Source organism: Morus notabilis, unplaced genomic scaffold (assembly GCF_000414095.1).
Source record: "Morus notabilis unplaced genomic scaffold, ASM41409v2 Scaffold1180, whole genome shotgun sequence".
Classification (NCBI taxonomy): domain Eukaryota; kingdom Viridiplantae; phylum Streptophyta; class Magnoliopsida; order Rosales; family Moraceae; genus Morus; species Morus notabilis.
In genome coordinates, this window is record NW_010361757.1 from 1,860 (window position 1) to 23,000 (window position 21,141).

The following is a 21,141-nucleotide window of genomic DNA, read 5'->3' on the forward strand; positions in this document are numbered from 1 at the left end:
TTTAATCTATGACTTCATCAATTTTAATCTAAGAGGCTCTTATATGCAAATAAATGATAAAATATTATTGTAGTAAATGAGCAATAAATAATATATGCAAATACTATTGTAGTAAATAATTATGCAAAATAGTCCATATAAAATAAACAGTTTAATCCAGAATAAACAATCTATATAAAGATAAACAGTCCATATAAAAATAGTCGCAAAATAGGATATGAAATAAAAGTTAGTCCAGTCCAAACTGTTTAATCCAGAATAATAGCATCTTCATTCCCAGCTTGCTCCTCATGTGTTGCAACAGAATTTGACAAATCTTGAGAAGAAAACATAACAAAAAAAAATTATCAGAATCAAATTTAGAACAACAAAGGAAATCCCACAAAGGCAGCAACCATGAATAAAAGAAAAACTCGCAATACAGTTGACCAAAATGTTAAGAACAAGATCTAGAATTACCCACCTCCACGGCACCACCACCACCACAAAAAAAAAAAAAAGAACGCTTACTGACTAATAACAGAAAAACTCTCTGATGCTTCTCATCTCTAAATACGGTATGATCCATGACTAATAATAGTGGAGTTCTATTAGTTGTGTGAATGTATGCATTCGTGGACAGCATGCGGATTCAATAAATATAAAATGTCCATTTTATATAATATGTGTTTTTTTTTTGTCATGGTGTCTTTTTTTTTTATGTCCATGCGGATTCAATTGGATAGTCATGGTGTCTTTTTTTTTTTTTTTTTTCTAAATCAACATATAATATCATGTTCCAACTTCAACATAATATATATAATAGATCAGGCCATCTACACTTGGTAAAAAAAAAAAAAAAAAAAAAAGTTAAATTCGCCTAGATTGGCGAAATGGGTCGTTGGAGAAAGAAAGGATTTTGAAGGAGAAAAAAGAAAAAAAGGAGGGGAAAATTGAAAATGGATCTGAAGCAAATTGAAATCGAAATCTTGCACTCACCTGATCAATTATTAAAAGTCTGTGTATTATCTAAAGGTAAAAGAAAAGAAAGGAGAGAGATACAATGAACGAGATTGGTTGAGTTAAGCCTTAGCCTGAGGCGACCAAACCCATGGACAGACAGACGAAGAAGAACGAAGACAAAGAGAACAAACATTAATAGAATCGAATAAGGAACACTTACGGTGAAAACATAAGCAAAATGGAGAGAGGCGAGATGCGGAGCCACGGAGGCAAGATGGAGGCGGAGCCATGGAGGCGAGATGGAGGCTGAGCCACGGAAGCGAGATGCGGAGGAAGGATTTGGGAGGCTAGAGGCGAGGGAGGCTGCGAGGAAGGATTAGCGATTAGTTAGACTTAGGGCTACTGGGTTGCAAAGCTGATTCCGCACATTACAAACCCAGGAAACTCGGGTGGGTCAGGGCAACTCGGGTGAGTTGTTGCCTGGCCTGCGGCCCAACCCGCACATTGCGGGTTGGGCCTATTTGAATCCGAGTTTTTAAAAAAAAAATTTTGAATCTCAAGTTGGATCGGGTCGGGTCAACTGGGTTTTGCGGGTTCGGGCTCAATTCTTACACCCTTATTCAAGTGAAACACCTTTTAATCATGTCGCAAAATCAGGAGAAAAACACAAGCGAAGAGATTCCACCTACCGTTAATCCGAATCTACAAATGCAAGCATTAATGGGAGAGATGAGGCGGATGATGAGGGTGGAGTTCGAACACTTACATGAGAGATTGGATAGCGTAGAAGAGGGAACACAATAGGATCAACCACCAATTACTCTGAACGCTCCAAGGAAGAACATGATCCACCGAAGGGGAGTTGAGGATATTAGTGAATTTGAAGGGGACAATTTAGAAGAGGAGTTTGATAGAATGTCAGTGGGCAGCCATAAGAGATATGGACGGAATAGAGAAGCTAGGAACTGAGCGGATAACAACTTGGGAAGTATCAAGATGAAAATTCCTGCGTTTCAAGGAAAAAGTGATCCCGAAGCATATCTCGAGTGGGAAAAGAATACGGAGTTGGTTTTCGACTGTCACAACTGCTCCGAAATAAAGAAGGTAAAACTTGCTGCAATCGAATTTATTGATTATGCTATTGTGTGGTGGGACCAAGTATGCACCAGTAGGAGGCAAAACGGAGAACGTCCTATTGAAACTTAGGATGAGATGAAAAGGGTGATGAGGTGACAATTTGTACTAAGTCACTACTACCGAGATCTATACCTCAAGCTGCAAGGTCTCCATCAAGGTAACCGGAGCGTTGATGAGTATTTTAAAGAGATGGAGATAGCTATGATAAGGGCCAATGTGGAGGAGGATCGGGAGGTGACAATGGCCAGATTTTTGAATGGTTTAAACCGAGAGATTGCTAACACAATTAAAATACACCATTATGTGGAATTGGAGGATTTGGTGCATATGGCAATCAAAGTTGAGCGGCAACTCAAGAGGGGTGGTACCAGCCCTGCGAAATTCGAGTGCAACACCTTGGAGGACGAACTATCCAAAGAAAGAAGAAAACTCGTCCACCTTGAAGGCCAAACCTGAGCACAAACCAACCACCAATACCACGGCCTTTCAAGGTAAATCAGCCCCTACTTCTACTCGTTCTAGCGAGATTAAGTGTTTCAAATGTCAAGGAAGAGGACACAGCTAACCAATGTCCAAATAAGCGAGTTATAGTGATTCAGGAAAATGGAGAAATTGAGTCTGAAGATGAAGATGATCTAGATGACATGCCACCATTGAAGGACACCCCCATAGGAGATGAGGAGTTCGGGGCAGATCATGGTGAGATGCTTGGGCTAGTCGCATGTCGAGCCTTAAACTTGCAAGCTAAAGAAAAGGAAGAAGAAGTATAGCGGGAGAACATCTTTCACACTCGTTGCCACGTGAAAGACAAGTTATGTAGTGTTATTATCGATGACGGTAGTTGCACTAATGTTGCTAGCACTTCAATGGTTGAAAAGTTAGGGCTCACAACATTTAAGCACCATCGTTCTTACAAGCTACAATGGTTGAATAATAGCGGTGAAGTGAAGGTTACAAAGCAGGTTGTTGTACCGTTTCGAATTGGTAAGTATGAGGATGAAGTATTGTGCGACGTGGTACCAATGCAAGCGGGACATCTCCTTTTCGAAAGACCGTAGCAATTTGACTAGCATGTGCAGCATGACAGCTTCACCAACAAGTATTCATTTACGCACAACCAACAGACTATCACTCTAGTTCTGTTGACACCAAAACAAGTCTATGAGGACCAAGTGAGGTTGCAAAAACTGAATGAACAAAAGAACATGAGATAACAAAACAATGAGAGTAAAAAGAGAAGGAGGTCGTGCATAGTGAGAGTGAGGGAAAAGAGAGATACACGGCCAAAGAAAGAAAAAAAGAGAGTAATGTTGAATCTGGTAAGGAAGAAAAGAGAGAAAAGTTTAGCCAAGGAGATAAAAACAGAGAGAAAACAAAGAAATTTCAATGCAAAACAAGTCAGGTTAAGCGAGCGTTGATTTCAAAACGGCCGATGATTGTACTCATGTACAAGGAGACCTTTTTAAACACTAACCAACTTGACTCTGTGTTGCCTAGTGTTGTTGTTTCTCTCTTGCAGGAATTCGAGGATGTGTTTCTCGAGGAGGTACCGCATGGTTTACCACCTATCCGAGGGATTGAACATCAAATCGACTTTGTTCCAGGTGCATTAATTCCAAACCGACCCGCATATAGGAGCAACCCGGAAGAGACGAAGGAGCTTCAAAGGCAAGTCGAAGAATTGATGGAGAAAGGGCACGTGAGAGAAAACATGAGTCCTTGTGCAGTTCCGGTGATTCTAGTGCCTAAGAAGGATGAGACATGGAGGATGTGTGTTGATTATCGAGCCATCAACAACATAATGGTAAAGTATCAACACCCTATCCATCGCTTAGATGATATGTTGGATGAGCTACATGGTTCTTGTGTGTTTTCTAAAATCGATCTTAAGAGTGAGTATCATCAAATACGAATGAATGAAGGAGACGAATGGAAGACAGCGTTTAAAACTAAAAATGGGTTGTATGAGTGGTTAGTCATACCGTTTAGATTAACTAATGCACCTAGTACTTTCATGCGCTTAATGAATCATGTCTTGCGTGCTTTCATTGGTAAATTTTTTGTTGTCTATTTTGATTATATTCTAATTTATAGCAAGAGTTTGCATGATCATGCCTCACATTTACACTCGGTTTTTCAGGTATTTAGAAAGGAGAATATGATAATCTCAAAAAGTGTACTTTCTGCACTGATAAGCTTGTTTTTCTAGGTTTTGTTGTGAGTGCTAAAGGAATTGAGGTTGATGAAGAGAAGATCCAAGCCATCCAAGAGTGGCCGACCCCCTCCAATGTAGGTAATGTGATAAGTGCATGAAAGTGCACCTAAATTGTTCATAATTGCTAAATAAATTGAGTTTTAATTAAATATTTTCGTGGAATTAATATTTTGTGAAAGTATTTTATTTTAATTTAATTTAATTTATTTTGTAGGAAAATAAGACACTTGGGCCAAAACTATAAAGAGAAAGAGAAGCCCAAAGCCCATCTGAGGCCCATCAGCCGTCAGCCAGCCGTCCAAGCCAAGCCAAGCCGCGCTTTTCTCCTCAGTGTGCCACGTGTCATTTTCTGGCACGCTCAGCCGCGTGGAACCCAACTGTCCCCACGCGTACGCGCGCTTGGGGCGCACAGATCCTTCCCCCGGGCAAGTCTCCTCCACGCACACGTCAGGCGCTTCTTCGCTTCTCTCCGCGTAGGCCCCGGTCGTGTTGAAGCTTCCACTCACAGCGCGCCGCGTGTCTCCAACGGAAGCAGATGTCGGCCGTTCTTCTTCTCCGCGAATCACAGCACTCCACGTGTCGGCATTAATGCAGTGGTTGGCAATTTATTCCGCTCAGCCTCTCCTCGCATGACACGTGTCCCACCCGTTGGGATTCTTCAGCCAGCTCTGTTTTGGTTTCGTTGGGATAATTCCAGCATTCAATCTCAGCATAGAGCCTTGTAAATCCAACTTAATTTGATAAAAAAACGTCCTTTTATGTTTTTCTTGCTGAGTGTTTTTTTACATGCCTAGAAACTCTATAAATAGGGCCATTGTCAAGGTGATTAGGGTTGTTAATTTTTAACCTAAGTTTAGACATCTTTTTCTCTTTGGTGAGGTTAGAGAGAAACATATATGTGAAGTGATCTTGAGTAGATTTTGATTCTCCATTTGTTCTTCAAAGTTTATATATTTGAGTGATTAATTTTCTTCTATCTTCTTCTAATTTCTCATATTGATATATTTTATTGTCAACTTTTATATAAATCTAGTCAATCTATTTTTATGTGATTGTTGCATGATACTATATATTGATAGATATTGTTTTATGAGTAGTCTTTTACTGCAATATTACCAAATGGTATATTGTCGCTCTTAGATTTCTCTTAAGATGATTTTTCCTAATACTAAACGTAAGAATTTTACTCACTCGAATACATTTTAATTCACATGTTCTTCAAATATATATTTTCCGATTGTTAGTTTGAGATGTGAAACTTTCAATTGAGTAATCTCAAAGATCAAAATCCATTCGAGTGAACGAAGCATATAGGGGGATCTCAACGCCTTACCGGTTTTAATTATATAATTTTCTCCTATATTTTTCTTACACTTAAACTTCTCAATAAAAATTCTATTCTCTTTTATTTTTACTTTATTATTTATCTCCTAACGCTTTTTATTTGCTAATCATTTCTTGTTCAATTTGTCACTTCCTCGTGGGATCGACCGTCCAAATTATATTACAATTGACTGCTTGTTTTTGTATACGTTTGGGCGTAACCAAATTTTGGCGCCGTTGCCGGGGAGGTGCGTCAACAAGATTGTTCAGTAGATAATTAACCAAATAAGTAAGTACTATTAGTCTTTTACTTCTTTTACTCTTTTTGTTTGGCACGTTTCAAAAAAAAAAAAATTTCTTTATTTTGTTATATTAGTTTGTAGTCGGTCTTCAGTTTCTTGTGTTTGTTAAGTTTTCTTTATTAGCTTGATAGGTTTTCTTTTTATTTGTTTACTTTTTTTTTTAATTTGTTAAAAAAAAATGTTGAATGTTGCTTGTTATTAGTATTACGTTTTAATGATTATTGTCATTTTGTTTCTGACAGTTTCTTTCTTTTGGTTTTTAATATTAGTTAATAGTTTATTTTATTAAGTTTTTTTTATTTTTTTTTATTTTTTTTATTTTACTTTTGTTTATTATGTTTGCCCCGTAGTTCTCATTTTCTGTTGTTTCTAAAAGAAAAAAAAAAGTGTGTTTATTAGTTTTTGTCAAAATTGTATACTCTTTCGTTTCTTAATACCTATTTAGGATTCCTTTTCTTTATTTTCTTTTAATTTCTTTTCACTTCAACCGTTATTGGTAGATGTTGGTGTATTTTATTATTATTATTATTATTATTATTATTTTTTCTCCTCCCTTTATTTATTAGTATTTAATTGAATTCAATAGCCTAATTTAATTTTTCATTCATAAATAATATTAATTTTTAGGTTGGGATTTTTAGGTTGTGACTTTTAAGTGATCAATTTAGACATTAAATTAGGACTCTTAATTTCTCATAATTTGTAGGTTTTAGAATAATATTAACTTAGGGTACTAATATCTAACATTTAACATTTCATAAAACACATCATAAAATTTAATAAATTTTCAAGCAATTTTGTGGAAATGTTGAAAAGTACGAACTAAGGGAGTTCTGTCTAGGAGGCTGGTTCCTGTTAGCGTTCTACGCCACCAGTCTTTCCTGGGAACGTTGCTCTGTCTAGGAGGTTGGTTTTTAAGGAGGCTTCGCCCCACTAATCTTTCCTGGGAGCACTCTTGGGGGTTGCGATTCGCGGTTCTACATTATTGTTTTCTTTGTTAAAAAAAATTAAAAAAAAAAGAAAAAAAAATAATAATAAAAAAAAGTGAAACGTTGTAGAGTGAATGAATCGTTATAGAGACGACTCGGGGAGATTTGCAAGAAGACCGGACAACCCTAGTGAAGTTTCTTCCCGCACGTCTAGTCCTCCCTCGACCCCAGCCTCATTAGCAGTTGCAAATCCGTTCATGATGGCTCAAAACGAGGAGGTCCAGCAGAAGACGTTGAACGATTATCTTCACCCTACACGTACGGCCACACCGTCATGCATAATGTTTCCCCCTAATATGTCGAATTTGGATTTCAAGCCGGGCATGATCCAACTCTTGCCGACCTTTCATGGGTTAGAGAGCGAGAATCCATACGTTCATACGACGGAGTTTGAAGAAGTAGTGGCCACTTTTCACAACCGAGCTGAAACCGCAGACTCTGTGCGATTGAAATTCTTTCCTTTCTCTTTGAAGGACAAGGCTAAAAGCTGGTTGTATTCTCTGCAACCTAGGTCTATTAGAACTTGGGAAGAAATGACAACATCATTTTTCAACAAGTATTTCCCTCACCATAAGACCAATGGTCTGAAGCGACAGATCTCGACCTTGACCCAGAAGGACAATGAAACTCTGTATCAAGTTTGGGAACGGTTCAAGGATCTGTTAAATCAGTGTCCTCACCATGGTTACGAGAGTTGGCGCCTCGTCAGTTATTTCTACGAAGGACTCACGATTCGAGAGCGCCAATTTGTGGAGATGATGTGCAATGGTGAGTTTCTCCAAAAGGATCCCGAGGAGGAGGCTTTTGAGTATCTTAACGAGTTAGCCGAGAAAGCCCACACATGAACTGGTCCAAGTGTTACTGACAGCACCAATAGGTCCCGACCAGTTGGAATCTATCAATTAAGGGAGGAGGACAACCTCAAAGCCCAAGTCGAATCTTTGACAAGGCAAATTGGGGCCCTCAAAGGCAAAGAATGTAGAAGAATCCACATGGTCGCAAGGGCAGAGACACATGACCATGCTTTGTCTGTGGTGGGGTGCAACATCTAGCTAAGGATTATCCTGCTTATGGTGAAATGATGGGGGTTTACGAGGAGCAATGCAATACTTTAGGGGCATACAACAAACCCTTCTCTAACACATACAATCCTGGCTGGAGGAACCATCCAAACTTCAGTTGAAGAGATTCCAACCAAGCGCAACCATCAGGAGGACAATGGAGGACTGAGCAACAGCCGCAATCACCAAAGGTGTATTCTACACCTCAATACAATGCGCAACAGCCAAGGAGTTCTCTTGAGAACACCTTACAATCTTTCATGGAGGCGCAGAGTAAGACGAATCAGAAGTTCGAGTCACTCTTCACGCAAATGGTGGAAGAAAGTAAAGAGATGAAGAGTCAAATCACGAAGCTGACTGGAGCTTTGACTGTTCAAGAACGCAGCAAGTTCCCTTCACAAGCTCAGTCAAACCCAAAGGGCCAACCTTGAGGAGTTTGTTTCCACACTTTTGTATCATATTTTTATTTCTTTGTTTCGATTGGTGTGTTTTGCGTGCTTTTATTTGCAGTTTGTTATTGTGTGATTTTATATTTGTTTGTGTGTTTTGGCGAATCAATTCAGGAGGCTTGGCTTTGTTCCAATGTTCATCATCCAGGTGTTTTCTTTCCCTGTCTTCTTCATATTGCATATATTTTTATGTCTTCTTCATATTGCATATATTTTTAGACATTGAGGACACTGTCTGATTTTGTGTTAGGGGTGGTGAGCATATTCATGCGTGAGATTAATTTTTGTCTTGTTGTTATTTTGGGTCAAAATTTTTACGAGATTATCTGAGTATGATTTCAAAATGTTCGGTTTGAGTCAGTTTTTGCTATCTTAATTACCAAGAAATGATTTCCAGAGTTCTTTTTGCGCACATGCCAAACCTTGTGGTAAGATGGTTGCTGACACATCTAGTTGAGAAAAACTCCCGAGTTTAAGTTTTTCATTTTTGGTGAGTTGTGAGAGTTGAGAAAACAACTTTTTGAACTTTCATTGATCTTTTGAGTTGGTTGATTCATTAACGGAGCATCATTGCTTGACTTGTGACATTTGCTTGAGGGATGATTTCTGATTAGGAATAATTTTTAGAATTGAGCCATGTGTTGTAGATATTTATCATTTTTCTTTTGTATTTCTTCTAAAAAAAAAAAGAAAAAGAGCAAGAGCATCATTTATCATCAATGTTTACGTAGTTTGGTTGCACTCACGTCTTGTGCCGCATAGCAACCAGTCAAAAGAATTCCTTACTACGTCAGCTTCATCAAATGCATGGTGTCTCTTGCCTTAAAAAAAAAGAAAAGGAAAAAAATCATAAAAACAAAAAAAAAAACAAGAAAAGAAAAAAAAGAGTTTGTGTATATTTGTTTGTATTTTTTGGCTCTTTGTTTGTTTATGAGATCTTCCTTTTGACCAGAATGAAATTCTGAAAGTTTGTTTACGGTTTGAGTGATGGATTGTTCGAGATATTTGATTTGCTTATCATTTGATCAATGTTTGTTTATTAGCTTATCCTTAAATTTCCTTCCATCACTTGAGCGTTGATTGATTGACTTCTAACTCCATGAGTGAAAACCCTTTGCATTAAAATATTTCTGACACCCGTGAGGAAAATTGAGTTGAGACTTTTCCTTGGTGAGTTTTACGGTGATATTTGTGTTATGGACTGTGGTAAGAGGGGTACGGTTTGGTGCACACACACACGACTCTGGAGTTATGACTGAAGTAGTTTTGATAGCATTTTCTGATGACTTACTAATGTTTTGTTTGATTGCTTAGGTGATTTTGCTAGTTTCGATTTGAATTTTCGGCTTGACATGATTTTTCTTTCGCTTGAATTGCTAGAGACTAGAAATAAGCTGGTTGGGGGTTGTGATAAGTGCATGAAAGTGCACCTAAATTGTTCATAATTGCTAAATAAATTGAGTTTTAATTAAATATTTTCGTGAAATTAATATTTTGTGAACGTATTTTAATTTAATTTATTTTATTTTATTTTGTAAGAAAATAAGACACTTGGGCCAAAACTATAAAGAGAAAGAGAAGCCCAAAGCCCATCTGAGGCCCATCAGCCGTCAGCCAGCCGTCCGAGCCAAGCCAAGCCGCGCTTTTCTCCTCAGTGCGCCACGTGTCATTTTCTGGCACGCTCAGCCGCGTGGGACCCAGCTGTCCCCACGCGTACATGCGCTTGGCGCGCACGGATCCTTCCTCCGGGCGAGTCTCCTCCACGCGCGCGTCAGGCGCTTCTTCGCTTCTCTCCGCGTGGGCCCCGGCCGTGTTGAAGCTTCCACTCACAGCGCGCCGCGTGTCTCCAACGGAAGCAGATGTCGGCCATTCTTCTTCTCCGCGAATCACAGCGCTCCACGTGTCGACATTGATGCAGTGGTCGGCAATTTATTCCGCTCAGCCTCTCCTAGCGTGACACGTGTCCCACCCGTTGGGATTCTTCAGCCAGCTCTATTTTGGTTCCGTTGGGATAATTCCAGCATTCAATCTCAACATAAAGCCTTGTAAATCCAACTTAATTTGATAAAAAAACGTCCTTTTATGTTTTTCTTGCTGAGTGTTTTTTTTTACATGCCTAAAAACTCTATAAATAGGGTCATTGTCAAGGTGATTAGGGTTGTTAATTTTTTGCCTAAGTTTAGACATCTTTTTCTCTTTGGTGAGGTTAGAGAGAAACCTATATGTGAAGTGATCTCGAGTGGATTTTGATTCTCTATTTGTTCTTCAAAGTTTATATATTTGAGTGATTAATTTTCTTCTATCTTCTTCTAATTTCTCATATTGATATATTTTATTGTCAACTTTTATATAAATCTAGTCAAGCTCTTTTTATGTGATTGTTGCGTGATACTATATATTGATATATATTGTTTTATGAGTAGTCTTTTACTGCAATATTGCCAATAATATATTATCGCTCTTAGATTTCTCTTAAGATGATTTTTCCTAATACTAAAAGTAAGAATTTTACTCACTCGAATACATTTTAATTCACATGTTCTTCAAATATATATTTTCCGATTGTTAGTTTGGGATGTGAAACTTTCAATTGAGTAATCTCAAAAATCAAAATCCATTCGGGTGAACGAAGCATATAGAGGAATCTCAACGCCTTACCGGTTTTAATTATATAATTTTCTCCTATATTTTTCTTACACTTAAACTTCTCAACAAAAATTCTATTCTCTTTTATTTTTACTTTATTATCTATCTCCTAACGCTTTTTATTTGCTAATCGTTTCTTGTTCAATTTGTCACTTCCTCGTGGGATCGACCGTCCAAATTGTACTACAATTGACCGCTTATTTTTGTACACGTTTGGGCGTAACCATAATGTTAGAAGCTTTCATGGACTTACTAATTTTTACAGGAGGTTCATGAAAGATTTTAACACCATCACTGCACCGCTTACCGAAGTTATGAAGAAGAACGTTGTGTTCAAATGGGGAGAAGAACAAGATAAGGCGTTCTAGCTTATTAAACACAAATTTACTCACGCCCATTTACTTGCTTTACCCAACTTTTCTAAAACGTTCGAAATCGAATGTGATGCTTCTGGTGTAGGTATAGGCGTTATTCTTATGCAGGATGGGAGACCACTTGCGTACTTTAGCGAGAAGCTAAGCGGGACTGCACTTAACTACCCCACTTATGACAAAGAGTTGTGCGCATTGGTCCGAGCTCTAGAGACATAGCAGCACTACTTGTGGCCAAAGGAGTTTATGATTCGTATGGATCATGAATCCTTGAAGCATTTAAAAAGCCAACACAAGCTGAACAAGAGACATGCTCAATGGGTTGAATTCGTTGAGACTTTTTCCTATGTCATTCGGTATAAACAAGGTAAGAAAAATGTGGTTGCGGATGCACTTTCACGCAGGTATGCCTTAATATCTACTCTTGATGCTAAATTCCTTAGTTTTGAACACATTAAAGGCCTTTATCATGATGATCACAAATTTAGGGAAGTTTATAGAGCTTGTGAAAAGGTTGCAGAAGGTAAGTTATATAGGCATGAGGGCTTCTTGTTTAGAGAATAAATTGTGTGTGCCTAATTGTTCAATGAGAGACTTGTTAGTTGAGGAATCCCATAGTGGGGGATTAATTGGACACTTTGGAGTCGCCAAAACCCTAGCTATGTTGCAGGAGCACTTCTATTGGCCACACATGAAACGGGCTATTAAGAGAATTTGTGGTAGGTGTGTCACTTGTAGGCAAGCTAAATCGAGGGTACCTCTACCTATTCCTAGTTCACCTTGGATTGATATTTCAATGGACTTTGTTTTGGGTTTACCTAGGAGTAGGCGTGGTAGTGATTCAATCTTTGTGGTTGTAGATCATTTTTCTAAGATGGCTCATTTTATGCCTTGTCATAAGACTGACGATGCTTCTCATGTTGCAGACTTATTCTTTAGAGAGATTGTGAGGTTACATGGTACGCGACTGGGATGCTAAGTTCTTAAGTTACTTTTGGAAGACATTATGGGAAAAACTATGAACGAAACTTTTATTTTCTACTACTTATTATCCTCAAACCGATGGTCAAACAGAAGTAGTTAATAGGACTTTATCCACTTTGTTGAGGGTTGTCATTAGTAAAAACATTAAGACGTGGGAGGATTGTTTACCACATGTTGAGTTTGCTTATAATCGTACTATTCATTCTGCTACTAAATTCTCACCGTTTGAAATTGTTTATGGTTTTAATCCTTTAACTCTTTTAGATTTATCACATTTACATGTTTCTGAGCATGTGGACTAAGATGGTAAAAAGAAGGTATAATTTGTGAAGCAACTCCATGAGAAGGCACGGCTCAACATAGAGAGAAGAACCGAACAATACATCAAGCAAGCTAACAAGGGACGTCACAAGCTGGTTTTTGAGCCCGGTGATTGGGTATGGTTACACATGAGAAAAGAAAGATTTCCAGCACAATGACGTTCTAAGTTGCTGCCCAGAGGAGATGGTCCTTTTCAAGTGCTAGAACGGATCAATGACAATGCCTACAGACTTGACTTACCTGGTGAGTACAATGTTAGTGATGCTTTCAATGTTACTGACTTGAGTCCTTTTGATGTAGTGATGATTTGAGGACAAATACTTTTTAAGAGGGGGAATGATGAGGACATCAGGGATGCAATGAATACTCACAATTCAATTTAAGTCTCAGTTGGTCCGGTGACGAGGAATCAAGCTAAAAAAGTCAAAGAAAAGTTAAATAACTTAGTCCGGAGAGTTCTACAACAAGAAGAGAGAGTCTTCACTACTAAAGGTGAACAAATGCTGATTTTACTCATCAAAGTTGATCCGAAAGAGAGGCAATCAGTCATACACGTTCATTGAGCCATTGCACGGCCAACTTGCATGTCATTCCAAGATACACGTACAAGGGGAAGTCCAAGCGGATGTGGACGTGTTTTTCAGCAAGGGATCAAGTCAAGATTGCAGATCAAGATTTGATTTCGTTATAATCCTATTTTTTAGTTTTAAGTTTCAATTTAAAATTTGAATTCCATTATAGGCGTGTTTAGAAGGAAAGATTTTGAGTCAAATTCAGATTCCTTCCTAGGATTTATTTTAGGCGTGTTTTATCTCATTAAGGGTAGATTATGACTTTTACAATTAAAAACTCTTCACAAAAGATTCGACTATTTAAGGCTAGCTTTCAGATAGCGCAAAACAGTTTTTGTTGTTTATTCATATTGTGAGATATTCTTCTCGAGTTCTTGAAGAAAATTTTCCAAACTTATCAAGGATTCCTTGTGGCGTTCAATTTGACTTATCAAACGGAATTTTGATACTCGTTTGTGGCGTCTTCACCATATTAAAGTTCTTGCTTAGCTAAGCAACGAGTCGCGATTTTCATCAATCTTGAGAGGTCTTGAGTCGTATTCTATATTTGGTATCGGGTTTCGTCACGTTGTTGATGTGGTTCATATTACGTGGCATCTTCTAATTTACCAATGGACAAATTTTGATAATCTATTTAACAAACCTTTGATTAGTTATAGTTCAAAAGAGTATAAATTTAAAGGGCAATGTTAATTTAGGAGGGGTCCATTTTAAGGGATATTTTTTAAAATTTCTCTTTTTTTTTCTTGCTTTCTTTCTTTCTTTCTTTTTCTTTTTTTCTTCCTCTCCTCGTTCTTAGTAACCTTAAAAAAAGACATCCTAAGAAATGTTTAATTAAGGGGTGCAGAATAAAAAAGATGAAAAAAATTGAAATAGTGTATGATAATTGTTGTAGTGTAAGACGCCGAACTCTAAATAGGACCTTAGATACGCCCACACGCCTTAAATGAGAACACTAAATGATCAATGGCAGCTCAGCCCTAGGCACCACATCAATAGGTAACTCTCTTAAGAGCAGACCGCTAGAAAGAAATCAGGCATATGAAGAAAGAGGTCGATTGCTCAAGAAGAAAACAAAGGACAACATGAAGCCGACCGTATCAACAAATGTAGGCGAAGAAACTTCTGCAGAGTTAAGACTACACAAGAGATGAGATTCGCTAGATTTGCTTAGAGATTTACTATTGATAAACCAAATATATGAAATTTAAATAAGAAAACCGTCCTGATTGATTGTAATATCTATCTTTTAAGAAACTATCTCAAAAAATAAAAAAAAATAACTCAAATTCAAATAGGAAAAGTTTATGGGCGGTGACTTAAGTTATAAATAAAAGATTATGAGTCAGAAAATCCCTAAGTCTCATTTTAAGCATTAGTTCGTGTATGCTCTTCCAAAGTAGTAAATTTCCTCTCCTCCTCATAGCGGACAAAGCTCTCAAACCAATGGTGAACCACCATAATTCTTGTGTGTTCCTGTTGTTTAATTGCTTTTAATAGTGTTTTGGTTCATTTAAATCGCATTAATCGTAAAAAAATTCATTATTATTCTGTTGATGAATTTTTATCACCAATTGGCGACTCCACTAGGGATGAACCCAAAATCTCTGGTTAACGCGAAGAATTCCGGTGAGAGAATTGATCTGAAGCCATGCCTCCAAGAAGAACAAGAAACAACACTGCAAATCAAGGCAGCCAAATTGAAGATAACATCGTGAATCAAGCCAATTAGGCTAATGGAATTTTTCAAGAAAAAAAAAACATTTGATAACGAAAACCTTTCATTTTAATATTAAGAATTTCTCAGGTGTTCCCTCTTTTTTGAGAATAACGGTGTTCCATACTTATCAACCGTCAGATATGTTTTACTTTTTCAATTTGATTTGACTTTTGACTAGATTCAATTTGATGAGTAGTTCTAAAAAAAACACCAGAAAAAGTCCCTTTAGTATTTCACAATGATATTTTTAAGGGTAAAATAGTCCATTTAAATATAAATATTATGGATCTTTTCATTATTAGAAGTAGTTCATGCACCCAGAGGGAGAGATACATCCCTTTAATCTCTCTTCTCTTCTTCCTTCTCTCCTCCCTCCAGCCAAACAAGGTATCACATCTTTCTCTCCAATCTTTAACCCTGCATCTCTTCCTCCAACCACATGTGAAGGGAGAGATGGAAGGATAAAAAAGGGTGGAGGTAGAGTAAATCTCTTGTTTAATGAGAAGGGAGAGAGTAAAATGAGAGGAGATGAAGGAATAAGCACTATTATTAGACCCACAAAATGGCCCTACAAAAGTTAATCCGAAAGGATTCATAAAATACATCAATTCAAGCTTGGAAAGGCAATTTATTATTAAAAAAAAATCATCAAGAAATAATAAAAATGGCAATATAGTAAACAAATAACCGCTCATCTATCGTTTCAACACCCCCTCTCACCATCTCTTACCAAGTAAGATAAAAGATTAATATAACCCTCTCCATCACTTCACATTCACTATCTTTCAAACTCTCTCCATCCTCCCTTCTTTGATATTTCCAACCAAACAGAGTCCAAAATTTTGGAGGTTATATTGACTTTCTTATCTTCAGATCTGCACATCTTTTTCCCCTTGGGTTTACATTTATCAGACATAAAACAGCAAATATGCCCCAAAATAAAATTCTCAAAACATCCAAAATACTTTTCATCTCATTCATTGGTTAGTCAAACACTCAAACCATAAAATGTCAACAAACAAGTAGCATCACATGCCAAATGAAAAAGAACATATCTATATTAAATTCAACGTACTTCCAATAATATTTACATTGTACTTAACATGGTACCAAAAAACAGGAATGTTACCCTCACAAAATCATCACTTCCTAGTTCGTTGACTTTCCCTCACTTCTCTTTCCACTTAAAAGAAACCCCAAAATAACAAAAGGTGGGGTGTATTAGTGTATAATATCACTTCCATAATTGAAAATTCAAAGTCAAACTATCATAAAGAACAGTAGAATTATGCACTTAGAGTATACCTAAGTATAAGAAAGGTTCAAACTGTTAGATCTACGTTAAAATTAATGTGATCCGCGGTTAAAACGCAGTATGATATTTTTTCACACCCCACCACAGAATTCTCCAAAGAACAATAGAAGCCAAAGACAACTATATGCCTAGTAGGGTTTTCTTCACTTTATATCACCCCAACTACACCTTTAAGAAAAAGAACCCAAAAAAATAAAAAATAAAATGCTCAAGCAAAAACAGATCCACAAGACAAAGACATCAACAAAACGGCAGCTTGTTCTTCCTCACTCAACTTCCTCTTCCTACGACACCTCTGTTTTTTCACAACCGGGCGGGACTTTTGTGACAAAACCTCTTTTCCAAAGTCGTCCAATTTCACTTTCAAGGTTTCATTGAAATCTTTGTCTTTGCCAACACTAGTGTTTGTGTCGTTTGTTAAGGTGGTACTATTACTAGTGTTGGAATGAGTGTGAGTTCTATCTCTCTTAATCCTCTCACTTGAACTCCCTGTGCTCATACGCATTACAGAAACCATCTTTTTCCTGTACCTGATCCCACAGGCGTTGCATAGAGACTGGGAAAAAAAAAAAACCCAATTTAAATACCATTTGTTTTAACCATGATGAAGAATCATCATAAATTAACTACTTAATTCAGATGTGCAATTCTATAATGTGATAATTCATAATCAAAACCCAGATGTCAATAAAAAAAAATTATGGCCAAAAAGGTTTAAGAGATTCGGCCTGAAAAGCCAAGACTAGAAAGAAATTAGACCGACCCAATAAACAAAATCACAAACCCGTGTAATTAAAAAAGGAAAACAACTAATTACACACGTATGAAATCAAACGGTGGAAATACAGAATACATAAGAAAGAACGACCACTACAAAAGAATTAATTAACGAAAAGTAAAGTAAAGAAAATAATTATTATTTTTTTATAAAAAAAGGATTTGGACTGACCTTGGGCCCAGCTGGGCCTCCACGCCACAGGGGAGTCTTCGTGGTCCTGCAATCAACACAGGATCTTTTATTCTCATTTGCTTCAACATCACCAAATGATTCCTTCCTGTTTCAAACGATATTCCATATCACCAATCAGAACAAACGTGTATTACTCAACAGAAATGACAAAACCAAAAACTACAAAGTTCATGATCAAAGTTCAAAAACCTTAAAAACCAACCTTTCCTGCAAGATCCATCGTGCCCATTAATCACTGAGAGAGAGAGAGAGAGAGAGAGAGAGAGAGAGAGAGAGAATGAGCAAGTGGGTATGTGTCTAATAAGACGGAAAAGCCATGATCATTTCTCAATCAAGCTCGAAACCCAAGAAAGACTTGAAACCGGAGAGGCAACGATATGTATTGAGCATAAAACGCTCTATAAGCGACCGACATGCAAATGGGTTCTGAGAATTCAAGAGGCAGAAGAGAGAAAAACAAAGTTAGAGAGAGAAAGAGAGTGAGACCGACAGAAAGTGCCCACTGGATATGCACGAAAACCCTAACGAGGGCTGCAAACTCTACCGAAACAGTGAGCGAGTGAATTAGTGGGATTTTGTTTATTTTTAATTTCAGAGTTTTATCAAATGACGAAAATGCCCTTCCTGAAGATTTTGGGTGTGTAATAGTAGGGGTGACGTTGCCCAAGCCAACTTTTAGGGAAGGTTTGGCGGACGCGTGGCAACATGCAAGCGTGCGTGTTTTCCTCACTCGCTGCGATTAAGGGAATCAAATTTACTCGCTCTGTGCTCTATTTTGCTTGGGTTTAGGAATTTAAAAGGGCACACATTTTGGGAACTTAGGACTTGTTCTTTTGATATTTTTGAGTTAGATAACTTGAGTGTAGATTTTGAGTTGAGTTTGAGTTATAACTTGAGTTGAAATTGTAACTTGAGTTTGTGTTTGGTTATATACATTTGAGTTATGATTTGAGATAAGAATCTTTTTTGAGTTTGTGTTTGAGTAAGTTAAAACTTGAATTTGTATTTAGATAGTATTTTAATAAAAACTCAATGCTGATGAAAAATTTTAATAGGGTATATGGGTCTAGTTTTATTCGTCTTTTCATTGTTAACGCATAGAAAAAAAAATCATCTCAATCAGAATTAAAACGAAAAAGTTATATCATTTTTAAGAACAGAAAAAATACTATTCATTAACTTGAATTCGAGTTTCTGAACTCGAGTTGAAGGGGAAACTTGAACTCGAGTCTTAGTTCCAAACTCGAGTTCAAACTCGAGTTCAAACTCAAGTTCAAACTTAAAAGAACATGAACTCGAATAAAATTATAACTCGAATAACCTTTTCTTGAGTTTTTCACTTAAAAACCACTTTGCCGAACAATGCCTTAGGTTCTGTTAACTAAGAGGAGTGGAGAAGATGAGGGATGGCAAACGTGAGATATGGAGAGGATTAAAGTATTTTTTTGAGTTGTTTAGTAAGAGGAAGATAGAGTTAAAAATGATAGATGAATAAATATTTATTTAATTATTTTTTTATATTTTTTTAATTTTATATTAAATTTTTTAAGGATAAAATGGTTTTTTTTTTTAAATTTTAATAGGTAGATTTTATAAATCTTTCAATTAAAGTAAGTAAGTAAAATAGTGGGTCTAAAATAGAGAGAGGCTCCCTCCACCTCTCCTCTCTCCTTATGTCCCTTCAACTAAATAAGAGATTAGGACTTTCCTTTTATCTATCTCCCTATCCATCTCTCTCCTCTCAAACATATCCAGGAGAGGGATACGATTACTTGTGGTTTTGAATGTAAGAATTTTGCAATTAAACGTTGAAATTATAAACTTGCAAAGTGTTGATGTCAAAAATGTTAGAAAATAAATGGCATCGAGTGCGCAGTGGAATTTAAAAATTTTAATCAACGTCAAAGCCAAACAAGAATATGTTCATGATGCTATATAACATAAATACTAAAGATCTAAAACATACCTTTTGAGATTTCAGGAAACTGCACGTCTGACAAATCTAAGCGTTCCAAACAGCAACAGGAAGAGCCTCAACCAACTGGTCTTCTTTGCTATTCTCGTTTCCACAATCGGTGTGCGGGTGGGCACACGTCGTTTAATCTCCTCTAGGTATTCTTGATCTCCTTCCAATCACAAGAGAGCCAAAGAAAAAAACTGTTCTTGAGAATTAAATAATTTTTCCTCTCAGGAATCTTTTATCAATAGCCTCCATAAAGTCTCTCAAGTGATCTTATGAGTAATGTGACTTAATAGGCTATTTATAGTGTTTAGGAAGTCATACTTCCGTAACAATTAGGTTTCCCAAAGTTCTAATCGCATCCAGAGTCAATTTTGCCACGTCAGCATGCATTTTACGTTACAACCGGTCGACCGATGACAGAGACGTTATAACTCACCGGTCAACCTATCTTCACTAACTGGTCGACCGGACCGGTCTACCCAACCGGTCGACCGGTCTGCACTGACGAAAGTTATTTTTCCTAGTTTTTCAATACGGGAAACTTGCATAGAGCCTCAGTTTTGATTCAAGCAACCCAATAGAGAAATTGCCTGATCAAAACAGTCATATAATAGTTTTCCCATATTAAACAACTCTTAAAACAATAATCAACCAATTTATCTAGAATTAATTTATCAATTAATTCACCCGATAAATCACCCATGAATTAACTTTGAACCCCTTTTTACGGAAATAACACAAGTTACCAATGTGTAGGAAATACACCGTATCGTTACAGGAAATTATGTGAGCTAGCAAAGGGACCCGATGGACATTTATAAATCAAGCTCCTATAATCACAACGCTACTTGTACACTAATAAGTCCGTCTCATGATTATAAAACTCTAGCATTATTCCACTAAAAGCCTAGAGCTGCACTCTCGATTTATATAGCGTATTTACAAAGCTTTGATTAGCTCTAGTCCATGACTCAATATATTAGTGTATCATCCCCATAGGATATCCATAATCGACTTGAGGTCAAGTTCCGTTTTACCTTCCCGATTACATTTATCTTATGTTCCATTATCATACCATCAGAAAAATACTATTCGTATCATTACAAACAGTAAACCATTAGATAACACAGAGTAGTCCAATGGCTGAGCGCTCATATTTTCCTGAGCGCTTATATTTTCCAATCCACTGATAATGCATAAGAGGATATCATTGACTCTTTATAGGAGCTATGGATTCCACTATCTATGAATAACGAATCTACGCATACACGAGTCATACCCCCAATGTACCGGCAAGCGTACCTTTACATAATGTCAGGATGTCTCCCTTTAGTACATCAAAGGATACAAGTCAAGCATACGAGTTCATCATCCATCTCAGGATTAAGATGACAACATATAATTCATCAAAAGTGAATTGTTTTATTCAAACAGAATTATTAATTAAAACAATTCAACTTTGGTCCGATCCAATATAGATTTCACCATTAGAAACTATATCAATGTCTCCACCCATGGAGTCCCACCTCCGACGACCAAGACAAGCCATCTCCGTTAGGAAGTAGACAACATAACAATCTTAACATGAATAAAGCGCCTAACTTTATTCCATCGATTGTGGATCATAAGATTTAGACTATCATCTTTAGATTCTTGTCTTCCGCATGTTCTTCACATTACATGCATGACCTAAAGATTTAGAATGACAATCTCAGACTTTCAGTCTGCTTATCATACATTCAACTATTATGAACATAAAGAGGACAATACATAGACATATGAAATAAACAAATCTTTATTAATAGTCAAAATATCTCAAAGAATATTGTTACATTTATTCCTAAGGGCATAAACACTAACA

The 21,141-nt window shown here is 37.0% G+C and overlaps 2 protein-coding genes and 1 non-coding gene across 3 annotated transcripts; 1 reads left to right on the plus strand and 2 right to left on the minus strand.

Moving 5' to 3' along the window:
- The first annotated feature begins 1,938 nt into the window (after positions 1-1,938).
- LOC112092065 lies at positions 1,939-4,392 on the plus strand. The gene is made up of 6 exons (XM_024167246.1): positions 1,939-2,100; positions 2,218-2,443; positions 2,602-2,843; positions 2,958-3,095; positions 3,599-4,130; positions 4,289-4,392. The coding sequence occupies exons 1-6, from the start codon at positions 1,939-1,941 to the stop codon at positions 4,390-4,392; spliced, it is 1,404 nt and encodes a 467-aa protein (XP_024023014.1).
- Positions 4,393-7,489: 3,097 nt separating this feature from the next.
- On the minus strand, positions 7,490-7,596 carry LOC112092067. The gene has a single exon (XR_002902412.1). It is a non-coding gene; the product is annotated as a small nucleolar RNA R71 (small nucleolar RNA).
- Positions 7,597-16,271: 8,675 nt separating this feature from the next.
- LOC21386444 (GATA transcription factor 16) lies at positions 16,272-17,826 on the minus strand. Its single transcript, XM_024167251.1, has 3 exons — positions 17,520-17,826; positions 17,297-17,398; positions 16,272-16,903 (listed from the first exon to the last, which is right to left on the minus strand). The coding sequence occupies exons 1-3, from the start codon at positions 17,544-17,546 to the stop codon at positions 16,556-16,558; spliced, it is 477 nt and encodes a 158-aa protein (XP_024023019.1). The 5' UTR covers positions 17,547-17,826; the 3' UTR covers positions 16,272-16,555.
- Positions 17,827-21,141: the final 3,315 nt, after the last annotated feature.